The sequence below is a fragment of the Schistocerca gregaria genome, chromosome 8, assembly GCF_023897955.1.
Source record: "Schistocerca gregaria isolate iqSchGreg1 chromosome 8, iqSchGreg1.2, whole genome shotgun sequence".
In the NCBI taxonomy this organism is placed as follows: domain Eukaryota; kingdom Metazoa; phylum Arthropoda; class Insecta; order Orthoptera; family Acrididae; genus Schistocerca; species Schistocerca gregaria.
In genome coordinates, this window is record NC_064927.1 from 125,038,655 (window position 1) to 125,054,795 (window position 16,141).

Here is a 16,141-nt window from a genome sequence, read left to right on the forward strand (position 1 = left end):
CAACCGATAATAACTAAGAAAACAGGTGCCTGTAAGGAAGCGCGGAGACTTTAAAAAAAATCGAAACGATATTGTTTTCGCTCAGAAACGTGGCTTCAGCGCTGTTGTTGAGAGAAGTAGGAAACACAAGTGAAAGCTAAAGGGAAGTATTTAGAGACAGGGACAGAGAGGGATATTGCCCTGTAATACGAAATATTCTCCATCCTTGGCGGACAACTCCGACAATTCTTCGGCAGCTACCTGAAACGTCAGCAATATTGTCCAGCCATACCGAGAAATTGCTGTGTATTGCATACCACATTATAGCAATATTGGCGGCAATATGAAATTGTAAAACATAGGCCGTGTAAACGCACCTCCATTATGCAACGTGGAAAATAATACGATTTCAAATAATAGATACACTTCTTAGATCCACGTATATATGTAACATATGTCTATGCTTTGAATTTGATTGTGGACTTATCTGTAAGTGTTTACCGTGCACGAACAGGTGCATGTCTGCTGGCGCTGCATCTGCTGAAGCTGGTAAAGCCAGGGGCAGATCGGGTGGCAGGTGGGGCCACTTGCGCCGTCCACATTGGTGAACTGGTACACTTTGTTACTCTCGTTGCCCTTGAACAGGGTAGCTTGCTCAGTTTCTCCGCCCACTTGAAACTGCGTCACAATGGACTTGCCACAGCAGGTGAGTCTCACGAAGACGCAGATTGAACCTATTGTCTTCGTACCAGCTGGGTCCATTAGGCTGAAGCAGTCCTTGATTGTTCTTGATACCGGCACGTCCTGTTCGAGACAAATGTAACATTAATTTTTTAATCGGGATACCTCACAAAAGAGAAGTACGAACTGTAAAAAGTGGATCTCACATTTCCCCTGCACGTACAATCCTTGATGATGCTGCAAAGAGGCTCTATAAGTTCTATTTTGGTTTGAGCAATTAGAAGTTTGTCAGGCAACACTCCTGTTGGCATCTTACGCAACACTCCGACGTTTAAGGCGAATTCCTCTGGTAACGCATCGAGCTGGTTTGTGGGAACCGCGAAAAGGCACGATTTACCACTCTTAAAGCTCGTTTTGGTGTCGGACTTTTCTTCCGTCTTTGAAGCGAAATCCTTCTCGCAGATTTCCAGATGTGGATAGTCGAGAAACTGGAATGTTACACACAGCTCTCCTGTTCCCCAGTCGTTCTGGCTTTCAAGTCGTTCCATTAGGCTTCCCGTCTTTTGAACAACGACTTTGTCGACTAGAACCTCGAGCAGGAATAACTTCTCCGATTCGTTTGCCATGGTCCCTTCGTTGCTTATCAAGTCTGGCGTGTAAAGCGTAGATTAGTTAGAAAAGAGAAAAATTCAATAGCACTTCAATGAGAGATCATCTTCGTAGATAAACCGGTTCGGAATGTTCATTCAAATTTGATAACAGCGTAATCAACCATAATTTAGAAGTTTGAATGGTTTTACACTAAAATTTTGAAAACTGAAATTTACGTGGTTGTGAGTCCAAAGAACTGTAAGCAATCAGAGAATTTTAACAAAGTTGTTCCAACGATTATAATTCCATGCTAAGATTATGGTATTCATATATCAAGGAACAAGGTTCACAGTGTCTGACTATTAGAAAAAAAATGGGTTTTGAAACCGTTCACTTTAGAATCGTAGTCAATTATCAACATTTTGAGAAAACAGAAAATAAAGATCGAAACTATTATAACAATACTTTTCAGGTTCACGTTCCGTTATTAGTAACTGCACTGAACCGAGTCTGGAACACGATATCTTGTGCTTTCCGGTTAGCATAATCAAGTGTACATCGTGCGAGATTTATTCCTCTCATCTCAACGATAGTTTTGCCATGGAACATAGAACATTATTTCATTTTCTGACGTTTCCAAGTGTAATAACCGTAAAGCAAATACCTTTCCACAGATGAAGCATTTTTCCACCACAGGTCCAACTGTTCATCACGTTCCCTTTCTACGAAAGGTGTAATTTACTGTTCTTAACAAAAAGACACACTCCCATTGTTCATTTTATAGCATGTAATTTATTCTTTCTGATCGAACGTGACATATAAGGATCGACTGCCGTTAATGAAATGCTATGAATAAAATAAAGCTAAAAATTGCGCATCTGCTCGCAGAAATCCATTTTTGTATTCATTGCCTTTATAATGCCTATGTGAAAAATTCGTCTATATAATATAAGAGCTATGTAGTTTTCAGACTTGTCTTCCGCAACGTATAGCAATTACGCTGGTGGGAAATGGTTCAGTTTGACTCAACAGCAAGCGCCAGATTTTCAATGCTCAGCGTTTACACAGATCGGCAAAAAAATGATCCGGTGGTTGTCGTTGTATGCTAGCGTTGTAGTCAAACGATGTTTGAGTGAATTCTATAAGATATAGTCAAATTAAAACGAGACAGAGGGAAAAAGGTAAGTAGGCTGTATTTTATTTCATAAGTAATCGCCGTAACTGTTAATAAATTTATCCCATTGTAAGGATGGAAAAATGTTTGCGCTTGCGTAAGGAACCACTGTCGTTCTCAGGCTTACAGGTCTCCATCTGAAGCAAATGACCATAAATATCTTTCTTTGGGGCACCAAAAATGTCGCATGGGGAGGGATGGGGACAACGGAGGATGTGTAAGGGCTTCCCAGGCCCGCCCACGTCTTGCCAAAGTTATTTCGACTAAGCTGCAGAAGTTGCGTTGGGAAGCCCTCCATGAGCCGGCCGCGGTGGTCTAGCGGTTCTAGGCGCTCAGTCCGGAACCGCGCGACTGCTACGGTCGCAGGTTCGAATCCTGCCTCGGGCATGGGTGTGTGTGGTGTCCTTAGGTTAGTTAGGTTTAAGTAGTTCTAAGTTCTAGGGGACTAATGACCACAGATGTTAAGTCCCATAGTGCTCAGAGCCATTTTTCAGATCCTCCATGGAATCCCCTTCTTTCCATACACAATTTCCATTTTTTGGCGCCCTGAAGAAAGACATTCGTGGCTATCGATCTGGTGTACGCCAGGGTACAACAAACGTTTTTCCATGAAGACAAAATTAAATGATTAAATAATGTATCAGCAGTTATGGCGATAACTTTTGAAATAATAAATAGTTTGCTTACTTTTCCTCCCTCTGTTTCGTTTTCATTTGGCTGCGCGCTATAGATACTTCGTAACATGAAGGATACTTGACAGTAGCCACCCTCATTTCTCCACAGTTCACGTATTGTAATAGAATGGAGACTGTGGATGGATTACATAGAGCAGCATTATCTACTGGTGAGCATTCAGGTGACCGAGCAGTTCCAGGCGCTTCAGTCTGGAATCGAGCGACCGCTACGGTCGCAGGTTCGAATCCTGCTTCGAGCATGGATGTGTGTGATGTCCTTAGGTTAGTTAGGTTTAACCCTTTCACTGTTCCAGACGTAAATATACTCTAATCGTTTCAGTGCTCCAGACGCTTATATACTATTTGCTATAAAAAAATACTTGCAGCGGTTCCCTGCTACTGTCGTATAGTTACGTATAACGCCGACAATCGGGCCAGCGAGACGGAGGTAATTATCGCACAAGTATGCAGTTTAATTGTTGGACCACTAGGAAATACCTGAACAACTATTGAATGCTGAATTCTCTTTCTGCTGAGTTCATTCGTATCGCTACATTACCTAGTTTGTGTGCGGCCGTTTCTGCGTTATCGAATAACATGACGCGACGTTACCGTCCATTTACAGACGATGAGCTGCTGAGTATTCTAAACCAAAGTGACGACGAGGACATCATCATGCCTAATCCAGCTGATTATGCGTGGGCAGATAATGACGACGACGAGCTGGCAGATAAATCTGTCACCACAAATATAAAAAATATTTTTGAACCAACCATCGTTGAACAACTAAATGCAGATCAGATTTTGATATTATTGTCGATTCTTTCTCCGATTCCGAAGAAGACCCTGAGCGTATGCCTGAAAAATCTCTTAAGAGACACAAAACAGTTGATTTTAGATGGAAAGACTCTGATTTGGACCCTAAAGTGTATAATTTCCATAACAGTGGTTCCGGTTGCATAATCGTCAATTTAGATGATTTATGTACTGTATACGACTGCTTCCAAGTTTTTTTTAGCCAATAAATTGTGAGCTACATAGCTGAGCAATGTAATTTATATTATGAACACCTTTACAATGATGCCAGTGAAAAATCAAGACTGCGACGTTGGAAAAACACAAACAGTGACGAAGTTAACTGTTTCCTTGCTGTGAATTTTCTGATGGCTCAAGTGAGAAAATATGAAATTAACAGTTATTGGACCAATGATCAGTTACTGTCTACCCCAATGTTTGTGTAAATCATGCCGAGAGATAGATATCTTCTGTTACTTAGAATGTTACATTTTGCTGATAACAGTAAAGACCCTGGAGATGACAAAATCTGGAAACTACGTCGAATTGTGGATCAATTAAGGAAAGTATTTCCAGGTGCTTTCTATCCTTTTAAAAATTTGTGCACTGACGAAAGTTTAGTTCTCTTCAATGGCGTCTTCTTCAGGCTGTACATTCCTTCCAAACGCCACAGATTTGGTGTAAAATTTTTTGTGTTATGTGATTGTGAAACTGGTTATATTCTTGACTTTATTATTTATGTGGGTGCAGCAACAGATGTAAAGAAAAGAAACTGACTTTGGTGTAACTGTTGGAATACCTGGAAGCATTGTTCTCACTGTACTTGAACGTTACCTTGGTAAAGGTCACACCTTATATGTTGACAATTGGTACACTAGCCCAACGCTATTTTCTTATTTGCATGACAGAGTGACTAATGTCTGTGGAACTGTGAGAACAAACCGCAAAGGCTTGCCTGCTTTATCAAAAAAAAACTTAGAAAAGGCGAGATAAACTTCTTGCTCTGAAGTGGCAGGACAAGCGAGAAGTGAGGATGCTTTCAACTCCTCATACAAGCGAAATTACAGCGACTGACAAAATTGACGGAACCACGAATGGACCAAAAACAAAACCAACTTGCATCGTAAGCTACACTGAAAACATGGGGGCCGTCGACAGGAGCGACATGATGCTAATTTCAGTAGAATCTGTATGAAAAACTGTACAATGGTACAAAAAATTATTTTTTCATTTGGTGGATCTGTCTCTGCTCAATGTGCATGCATTATATAAAACTCAAACGGGACGAAATATTTCAGTATCTGATTTTCAACAGAAACTTATCAAGGAAATCATAGAGATTCACCACCAACCGCAAACAGAGGGAAGTCGTGGAAGGAGATCGGCTGATGGTGACAATCCCTTACCCCTAACCGAGCGACACTTTGTCTCGCTAATCCCAGGAACTTCAAAGAAGAAGGCCGCCCAAAGAAGGTGTACTGAATGTGCAAAACATGATAAACGAGGTGACACAAGATACATTTGTGTAAAATGTAATGTGCCTTTATGTTTGAATCTTTGTTTTGAGAGATATCACACTTTGAAGTATTACTAATGTAATACGTTTTGTATTTTTTTCTCCTAATAAAGTACCTTTTTTTGAACAAAATAAGACTTTCTGAACAAAGATTTACACCGACAATACTGGATTTTGAGTCTCATTTTTATCTCAACAATAATGGTAGACCGCTACAGTCGTATATATACGCACCGGGTGAAAATAACGCGCACAGGGCGGGAGCCGCTGAGAGTTAATGCGCAGTGAAAGGGTTAAGTAGTTCTAAGTTCTAGGGGACTGATGACCTCAGATGTTACGTCCCATAGTGCTCAGAGCCACTTGAACCATTTTGGAACAATTTCTTCGTCAACATAGGCGTGTCTCCACTAGCAAGTGGGCCTAAACTTCCGCAAGTCGCTTGCTGACGCTGCTTCTGTATGTAACGTGGAACCTCCCCGAGCGAAACGACTTCCGCAATTTTTCTCAATTTTGCAGAAGCATCTTCCGCAAATGTTACTATGGAAAACAGATGGTCCGAAGCAAATCTACTGTTGCAACCGCTAAACTTATATAATTAGGCACCGTCAGTCAAGGAAGTGTGAAATGAGTTTACCAATTACTTTGTTTCACCAGAAGTGAAAGAAGAATAATGGTACAGACGGTTTTAAAATTTATCTGATTTTTTTAATGTTAGCGTAAACATAAATGCCTTACATTCGTAATATAAATAATTAAAACTGTTTGCAAAAATGGAAAATTAATTAAAAGGCGATCTCTGGGTGATTATGAAGTGTGTGAGAAAAGTAATGAGACTGACAACACTGCAAGGTTTCTGCCACCTCTGTGTTGTTGTACTTGTATAGACGAGTGTGTTCATCCCCTCCAGATACTCGGTCCTCCGTACAGCAGTCACGTGATTTTTTAGAACGAAGTTGTGTGTTACGAAAATAGAACGGCCGAGAACACGTTGTGGATGAATCTTGCTCAGGGAGACCTTCAAATTCAAAAACCGAAGAATACGTCGAACGTGTCCTCCCTTCTGTGAGACCAGACGGACGTTTAACAATATGGCTGATGGCTGATCTGTTAAACACTTTCACCAAACGTCAAATTTTGACAGAAGATTTGCAAATGGGAATGGTTTGTGCCAAAATGGTGACGCAAGGATAGTCGAACAATGCTTGATCGTCTCTGGAGGACTGCCAGTGACCACGAATGGTTCCGTCGCATGATCACAAGTGATGAATCCTGTATTTTTTTAGTATGATCCTGAGACAAAGCAGCCAAGTGGGGAGTGACACACTGAGACATCTCCTCGACCGAAAAAAACTCCAATGAGTAGGGCTACCATATCTAGTTGTGGCCTCATCAGGACACTCTTCAGATGGGGGTATAGAAATGAAGTAAAAATTTATTTAATGTAATTACTTTTTGTTTAGAACATAATTACATGGAACTAGTTGCTGCAGAAACAGTTACACCATATTTCCCGGAAGATTTCACCTTTTCAGCAAGTCTCTTTTTCTCTTTTACGTATTTATAAAACTCCATGCAAGTCAGCTTGTAGTTAACCAGGCACTTCAAGACTGATTTAACAGCCGATGACGGCAGTCGATTTCATTCATCAGTCCTCTGAGCCTACATCAGCGAAAATACACTTTTCATAGTGCCGTTGTGTGGGGGAATAGAAAACAGATACTCGCATAATTTTAGCAGTTGTCATCTGCGTTCAGGATTTTCGGTTTCCTTAAAAAAGTAGATCCACATTTCTTCCGAGGACACTGCTAGCTAGGGCATAGCCACCTATGGTAAACTAACATATGCAAACAAGCGACAAACGTTGGCAAGCCCCTGGATATCAGCAACACTGACTGGTAACTACCAGCTGCTATTAGAGCCGACCAACAGGCCACAGCAGGGACACCGACGAACTCTCCCACAGACGCACAAATAATCTGCCAACATTCCCTCACACTGTGCTTCCTGTATATGACCTATCGGACACAAGATCGATAACAAACCTAACTGTTGCAGGTTGCTGACGCTGAACGAGGACTCTGCACCAGCACCCAGCGCCAGCCGCCGAGCAGCACAACAGCACAACTTCAAGGTATCGACATACATGATTCCCACTACTAACAAAGCCTATCCTTGCACGACCTATCGCAGGCAGCAAGACAACCGCTACTGCTCTTACCACCCGACCTAACTATCGCAGAGGTTTTTTTCCCTTGGCTCTTGCCTTGGCACTTTTTTTCCTCTGCCCTTCAAACCTCTACCCTTCATTCGATTTCGACCAATCTATCTCCAGATGAGAGCGTATTAATGGTTAACCCTAACCAGACGTACGCAAACGTCTTGTGATTTGTGCACAAGGCAGTTGAAACTATATTGACTGAAAACAGTCGTAAGTCCTAATCCGGAAAAAATTGATTTGCGATGGTCAGTTTTTTTTTTTTGGTTGAGGTAATGGTCCTCATTGCTTTCTTTTGTAATAAAAGCAGATTTTTGCAGCCTGCAGAACCCCTCCCCCCCCCCCCCCCCCCCAGGAACAGCCCATAGCTGACGTGACTGTGTAACACTAAATACTGTTAATAGGTACTGCTGTCGTATAATACTTTTTACGAGAGTAATCCCAAAAGCAAGGTCTCCTATTGTTTTATAAGTACATAGACCTGTTTATTTCTACAATGGTTTACATCAGTTTACAGCTTGAACATTTAGCTATTTTTCGACATAATCACCATTTATGTCGATGCATTTTCGTAGACGCTGTGGCAGTTTTTGTATGCCCATGGCATACCAGCTCGCCACCATACTGTTCAGAAAGTTCTGAACCTCTTCTTTCACCTCGTCGGCGGAGCTGAATCGCTTTGCGGCCAAGTGTTCTTTTAACCCAGGGAACAGGTGATAGTCACTGGGCGCCAAGTCAGGACTATAGATACGGTGGATGGGCGATTATGTTCCACTGAAACTGTTGCAGGAGAGCAACAGTTTGCCAAGCATATGTGGGCGAGCGTTGTCATGGAGAATATGTACGCCCTTGCTCAACATTCCTCTTCTCCGGTTCTGAATTGCCCGTTTGAGTTTTTTCAGAGTCTCACAGTACCTGTCAGCGTTAATTGTGGTCCCAGTGGACAAAAAGTGGACCAACAATACCCATTTCCGATTCCTAAAAACGGTTGTCATGACTTTACCGGCAGGCTGTGTTTGTTTGAATTTCCGCGGCTTTGGCGAAGAAGGATTCCGCCGCTGGCGTGATTGCTGCTTGGTCTCAGGTGTAAAACGGTATGCCCAGGTTTCGTCACCCGTAACAATTGAGTCCAGAAAGTTGTCCTGTTCGGGTGCAAGATGGTGAAGAAATGCGCGGGAAGCACCAACTCGTTGCCGCATGTGGTCCTCAGTCAGCATGCGTGACACCCATCTTGCGCACACCTTCCGGTAATTCAATGTTTCCGTTAAAATTCTGTGAGCGGTGCTTCGGGAAACCTCAGGAACCAACGTGCAGGGATCATCCAGGTTGATCCGCCGGTCTTCACGCATGCTTTGCTCAACCTTCAACACTGTCTCTTCAGAAAATGACAGTCTCCCGCTCCTTTAATCGCCGTGAATTTCGGTCCGACCAGGTGCAAACTCTCTACACCACTTACGAACATTTTTGACATCCATGCACAACTCACCATACACTTCCGTCAATTGGTAATGGATTTCAAACGGCGCAGTGCCCTTTGCTTTCAAAAACCGAATAACTGCGCGCAATTCGCACTTGGCGGTAACATCCAACGGACTTTGCAGACAAGTGCATCATGACGTCGCCCTATACTATCGCTCATTAATTTCAATACAGCCTGTTATTTCAGATTTACAACACAAATCAAACGTTATTTCTCGCAAAATATAATTATATTAATTTCCACATATATAACACAATCACAATCGTTATATTTTACTTTCATCAAAGTACCCTCCTTTGTATTTAATGACTGCCTCACAAACTCGAGGCATGTGGTCAATCAGTATTTGTAGGTATTGTGAATCTATATGATTCCACACATTCTTAACAATATTTCAGAAATGTTCCTTGCTGGATATATTAACTTTCCTGATACGTCTGTCCACTTCAACCCAGGCCATTTCAATGGGATTACAACTGGGGCTTTGGCACAACCATACCGTATCATTCAGTACTTTCTGTTTTCCCTTTGATGCAATATAGTTCATACAGTATGCCAGCCAATGTTTTTGGCCATTATCCTGTTGTAAGGTGAATCCTTTCCCTATTAAGCTCAGTCTACTTCATATTGCATGCTACTGGAGTGTGGAGTGGTACTGCTTCTGATCCATACATACTCAATGCCGCCAACTCTAAACAAACAAAACACCCCCAAACCATAATAGAACCTCCACTGTGTTTAACTGTAGGTAGAACACACTGCTGGGCTACCCTTTCCCCCACAACTCGGCGAAGAAATATTCTCCTTCTGGTTCCAAAAATCTCGAACGTCGATTCATCAGTGAATAACATCTTTGTCCACTCTTCCAATGTCCAATTACGATGTTTTCTAGCCCATTCAAGTCTGTTATGTTTATTTATGGGTCTTAGAAGGGGTTTTCTTGCTGTGACACAAGTAGTAGAGTTACCTTCATACCACCCCACTCTCCATTGTTGCCAGATGTATCCAAGATGGCGGTGATGACGTCATCCAAGATGGCAGCCTGTAGATTTGGCAGCAGCGCATGACATCAGCTAATGACGCAAGAATCATTATCCGAGATGGTGGCTTTTGGTAGGAAAGTGCAATGGGGCCCTGCCATGTCCCCCTGGCAGGAAGTTCAAATTACATCAGGACACTGCAACACACCTATACTAACCTAAGAAAATGGTGGTAAAATACGTCACTTGGGCTACCTCCAATAAGTCATCCGACCACCACATCATCCTAAGAAATGTCAGGAAGAGGACTCGACATGTGCGGGACATAAGTCTTTATTTTGCATGCACTATTTATTTAAACGATCAGAGGCATAACCACCATCAAGTGTAGTCACCATAAGTTCCTGAGTCCTACTGATCTAGTACATGGCACTGCCACCAGAGGGCACTGTCATCTGTCCATGACATAATCCAAGATGGCAGGGGAAAATGGAGGGAGCTAGTGCAGTCACCACGAGGTCCAGAGTCCAACTGACGTACACAGTATCACCATCAGAGGGCGCTCTCATCCATTCCATGACGTAACCCGAGATGGCTGTATGGAGGAGAAAATGAGTCTGCCCACTCTGGGCTGCTGGAGACAGGAAGGAGTGTACTTTATTTATTTTGGAACAATTTATTTAGGGATGGATTTTAGATAATATATTTATCACACTGAAACAAAACACACACTCCGACATGCTAGGGGTCATGCCACACAACCTACAGATTTGTAAACTACTGGTAATTGAAATAACGCTCTACAGACATGCAAACAGCTCCTAAATTATCGAAATAATTTCAGTACACAGCACACAGACATGCAAACTCCTCCTAAATAATGCAGTACTCTGATGTGCAGACACAAAATCAACTCATAAACTGTTCAAATAAGGCATAGCACAGCTTACAGACCTGTTCGCAAAATAATGCAATAGACTCGCAAACCCGCCGCCCCCTATCCACTGGACTGCACAGGGAGCTACCCCACACGCTCCCAGAAGTTGGAATGCACTAGCATCTGCCAAACCATAATAGGTGCCCATTCGGGCCCCTCAAGCACGAGGTGGCGGCATCCCTTTCATACTTGAGACCTGAGAAATTCCTCTCGAAATAAGTGATCACCTAGGCACCATTGCTGACACGACCGGGTGGGAGCAAAGACCTGTTTGCAGAGCACAGACACTCCAAGGGTGCGCTGGCATTGAACCCTCCGCAAGCCACCACCAGACACAAGCCATCAGTCTCACGCTGCTTCTGATGACATGTCAAAGTCACCTCTATAGTTAAAGTCGATCTAAATAAGCACCAAGTTGTCCTCTGCAATGTGCATGTGTGTGTTTGCCGCTGCTGGTGTGATCCCTCTCTCTACCTGTGGTCAAACGAAGACCTAATTACCGAGCAACTCACCCTCGCAGATGCAGCAGAAATCCGTTCCAGAATAGCACAGGCTGCTTTCTCCCTAGCGATTCTAACAGGACATGCGTGGCATGTGGCTGACACAGCCACGTAGCTACATAGCATTGCAAACACATCTAACATTGAAACTTCCTGGCAGATTAAAACTGTGTGCCCGACCGAGACTCGAACTCGGGACCTTTGCCTTTCGCGGGCAAGTGCTCTACCTACTGAGCTACCGAAGCACGACTCACGTCCGGTACTCACAGCTTCACTTCTGCCAGTATCCGTCTCCTACCTTCCAAACTTTACAGAAGCTCTTCTGCGAACCTTGCAGAACTAGCACTCCTGAAAGAAAGGATATTGCGGAGACATGGCTTAGCCACAGCCTGGGGGATGTTTCCAGAATGAGATTTTCACTCTGCAGCGGAGTGTGCGCTGATACGAAACTTCCTGGCAGATTAAAACTGTGTGCCCGACCGAGACTCGAACTCGGGACCTTTGCCTTTCGCGGGCAAGTGCTCTACCTACTGAGCTACCGAAGCACGACTCACGTCCGGTACTCACAGCTTCACTTCTGCCAGTATCCGTCTCCTACCTTCCAAACTTTACAGAAGCTCTTCTGCGAACCTTGCAGAACTAGCACTCCTGAAAGAAAGGATATTGCGGAGACATGGCTTAGCCACAGCCTGGGGGATGTTTCCAGAATGAGATTTTCACTCTGCAGCGGAGTGTGCGCTGATATGAAACTTCCTGGCAGATTAAAACTGTGTGCCCGACCGAGACTCGAACTCGGGACCTTTGCCTTTCGCGGGCAAGTGCTCTACCTACTGAGCTACCGAAGCACGACTCACGTCCGGTACTCACAGCTTCACTTCTGCCAGTATCCGTCTCCTACCTTCCAAACTTTACAGAAGCTCTTCTGCGAACCTTGCAGAACTAGCACTCCTGAAAGAAAGGATATTGCGGAGACATGGCTTAGCCACAGCCTGGGGGATGTTTCCAGAATGAGATTTTCACTCTGCAGCGGAGTGTGCGCTGATATGAAACTTCCTGGCAGATTAAAACTGTGTGCCCGACCGAGACTCGAACTCGGGACCTTTGCCTTTCGCGGGCAAGTGCTCTACCTACTGAGCTACCGAAGCACGACTCACGTCCGGTACTCACAGCTTCACTTCTGCCAGTATCCGTCTCCTACCTTCCAAACTTTACAGAAGCTCTTCTGCGAACCTTGCAGAACTAGCACTCCTGAAAGAAAGGATATTGCGGAGACATGGCTTAGCCACAGCCTGGGGGATGTTTCCAGAATGAGATTTTCACTCTGCAGCGGAGTGTGCGCTGATATGAAACTTCCTGGCAGATTAAAACTGTGTGCCCGACCGAGACTCGAACTCGGGACCTTTGCCTTTCGCGGGCAAGTGCTCTACCTACTGAGCTACCGAAGCACGACTCACGTCCGGTACTCACAGCTTCACTTCTGCCAGTATCCGTCTCCTACCTTCCAAACTTTACAGAAGCTCTTCTGCGAACCTTGCAGAACTAGCACTCCTGAAAGAAAGGATATTGCGGAGACATGGCTTAGCCACAGCCTGGGGGATGTTTCCAGAATGAGATTTCCACTCTGCAGCGGAGTGTGCGCTGATATGAAACTTCCTGGCAGATTAAAACTGTGTGCCCGACCGAGACTCGAACTCGGGACCTTTGCCTTTCGCGGGCAAGTGCTCTACCTACTGAGCTACCGAAGCACGACTCACGTCCGGTACTCACAGCTTCACTTCTGCCAGTATCCGTCTCCTACCTTCCAAACTTTACAGAAGCTCTTCTGCGAACCTTGCAGAACTAGCACTCCTGAAAGAAAGGATATTGCGGAGACATGGCTTAGCCACAGCCTGGGGGATGTTTCCAGAATGAGATTTTCACTCTGCAGCGGAGTGTGCGCTGATATGAAACTTCCTGGCAGATTAAAACTGTGTGCCCGACCGAGACTCGAACTCGGGACCTTTGCCTTTCGCGGGCAAGTGCTCTACCTACTGAGCTACCGAAGCACGACTCACGTCCGGTACTCACAGCTTCACTTCTGCCAGTATCCGTCTCCTACCTTCCAAACTTTACAGAAGCTCTTCTGCGAACCTTGCAGAACTAGCACTCCTGAAAGAAAGGATATTGCGGAGACATGGCTTAGCCACAGCCTGGGGGATGTTTCCAGAATGAGATTTTCACTCTGCAGCGGAGTGTGCGCTGATATGAAACTTCCTGGCAGATTAAAACTGTGTGCCCGACCGAGACTCGAACTCGGGACCTTTGCCTTTCGCGGGCAAGTGCTCTACCTACTGAGCTACCGAAGCACGACTCACGTCCGGTACTCACAGCTTCACTTCTGCCAGTATCCGTCTCCTACCTTCCAAACTTTACAGAAGCTCTTCTGCGAACCTTGCAGAACTAGCACTCCTGAAAGAAAGGATATTGCGGAGACATGGCTTAGCCACAGCCTGGGGGATGTTTCCAGAATGAGATTTTCACTCTGCAGCGGAGTGTGCGCTGATATGAAACTTCCTGGCAGATTAAAACTGTGTGCCCGACCCAGACTCGAACTCGGGACCTTTGCCTTTCGCGGGCAAGTGCTCTACCTACTGAGCTACCGAAGCACGACTCACGTCCGGTACTCACAGCTTCACTTCTGCCAGTATCCGTCTCCTACCTTCCAAACTTTACAGAAGCTCTTCTGCGAACCTTGCAGAACTAGCACTCCTGAAAGAAAGGATATTGCGGAGACATGGCTTAGCCACAGCCTGGGGGATGTTTCCAGAATGAGATTTTCACTCTGCAGCGGAGTGTGCGCTGAAGTTTCATATCAGCGCACACTCCGCTGCAGAGTGAAAATCTCATTCTGGAAACATCCCCCAGGCTGTGGCTAAGCCATGTCTCCGCAATATCCTTTCTTTCAGGAGTGCTAGTTCTGCAAGGTTCGCAGAAGAGCTTCTGTAAAGTTTGGAAGGTAGGAGACGGATACTGGCAGAAGTGAAGCTGTGAGTACCGGACGTGAGTCGTGCTTCGGTAGCTCAGTAGGTAGAGCACTTGCCCGCGAAAGGCAAAGGTCCCGAGTTCGAGTCTCGGTCGGGCACACAGTTTTAATCTGCCAGGAAGTTTCATATCAGCGCACACTCCGCTGCAGAGTGAAAATCTCATTCTGGAAACATCCCCCAGGCTGTGGCTAAGCCATGTCTCCGCAATATCCTTTCTTTCAGGAGTGCTAGTTCTGCAAGGTTCGCAGAAGAGCTTCTGTAAAGTTTGGAAGGTAGGAGACGGATACTGGCAGAAGTGAAGCTGTGAGTACCGGACGTGAGTCGTGCTTCGGTAGCTCAGTAGGTAGAGCACTTGCCCGCGAAAGGCAAAGGTCCCGAGTTCGAGTCTCGGTCGGGCACACAGTTTTAATCTGCCAGGAAGTTTCATATCAGCGCACACTCCGCTGCAGAGTGAAAATCTCATTCTGGAAACATCCCCCAGGCTGTGGCTAAGCCATGTCTCCGCAATATCCTTTCTTTCAGGAGTGCTAGTTCTGCAAGGTTCGCAGAAGAGCTTCTGTAAAGTTTGGAAGGTAGGAGACGGATACTGGCAGAAGTGAAGCTGTGAGTACCGGACGTGAGTCGTGCTTCGGTAGCTCAGTAGGTAGAGCACTTGCCCGCGAAAGGCAAAGGTCCCGAGTTCGAGTCTCGGTCGGGCACACAGTTTTAATCTGCCAGGAAGTTTCATATCAGCGCACACTCCGCTGCAGAGTGAAAATCTCATTCTGGAAACATCCCCCAGGCTGTGGCTAAGCCATGTCTCCGCAATATCCTTTCTTTCAGGAGTGCTAGTTCTGCAAGGTTCGCAGAAGAGCTTCTGTAAAGTTTGGAAGGTAGGAGACGGATACTGGCAGAAGTGAAGCTGTGAGTACCGGACGTGAGTCGTGCTTCGGTAGCTCAGTAGGTAGAGCACTTGCCCGCGAAAGGCAAAGGTCCCGAGTTCGAGTCTCGGTCGGGCACACAGTTTTAATCTGCCAGGAAGTTTCATATCAGCGCACACTCCGCTGCAGAGTGAAAATCTCATTCTGGAAACATCCCCCAGGCTGTGGCTAAGCCATGTCTCCGCAATATCCTTTCTTTCAGGAGTGCTAGTTCTGCAAGGTTCGCAGAAGAGCTTCTGTAAAGTTTGGAAGGTAGGAGACGGATACTGGCAGAAGTGAAGCTGTGAGTACCGGACGTGAGTCGTGCTTCGGTAGCTCAGTAGGTAGAGCACTTGCCCGCGAAAGGCAAAGGTCCCGAGTTCGAGTCTCGGTCGGGCACACAGTTTTAATCTGCCAGGAAGTTTCATATCAGCGCACACTCCGCTGCAGAGTGAAAATCTCATTCTGGAAACATCCCCCAGGCTGTGGCTAAGCCATGTCTCCGCAATATCCTTTCTTTCAGGAGTGCTAGTTCTGCAAGGTTCGCAGAAGAGCTTCTGTAAAGTTTGGAAGGTAGGAGACGGATACTGGCAGAAGTGAAGCTGTGAGTACCGGACGTGAGTCGTGCTTCGGTAGCTCAGTAGGTAGAGCACTTGCCCGCGAAAGGCAAAGGTCCCGAGTTCGAGTCTCGGTCGGG

General features: G+C 45.2%; 1 protein-coding gene across 6 annotated transcripts in view; it reads right to left on the reverse strand.

Moving 5' to 3' along the window:
- LOC126284349 (uncharacterized) overlaps nt 1-1,571 on the reverse strand; it is a 104,254-nt gene extending 102,683 nt beyond the window's left edge. The window contains exons 1-2 of one of the 6 annotated variants that reach the window (XM_049983206.1): nt 867-1,571; nt 481-783 (exon numbers count right to left, since the gene is read on the reverse strand). In XM_049983206.1, the coding sequence (XP_049839163.1) occupies nt 481-783; nt 867-1,286 (723 nt within the window). In that variant the 5' untranslated portion in view covers nt 1,287-1,571. The remainder of the gene's footprint in view (nt 1-480; nt 784-866) is intronic. The other 5 variants (XM_049983204.1, XM_049983208.1, XM_049983205.1 and 2 more) reach the window with 5 other exon arrangements.
- Nucleotides 1,572-16,141: the final 14,570 nt, after the last annotated feature.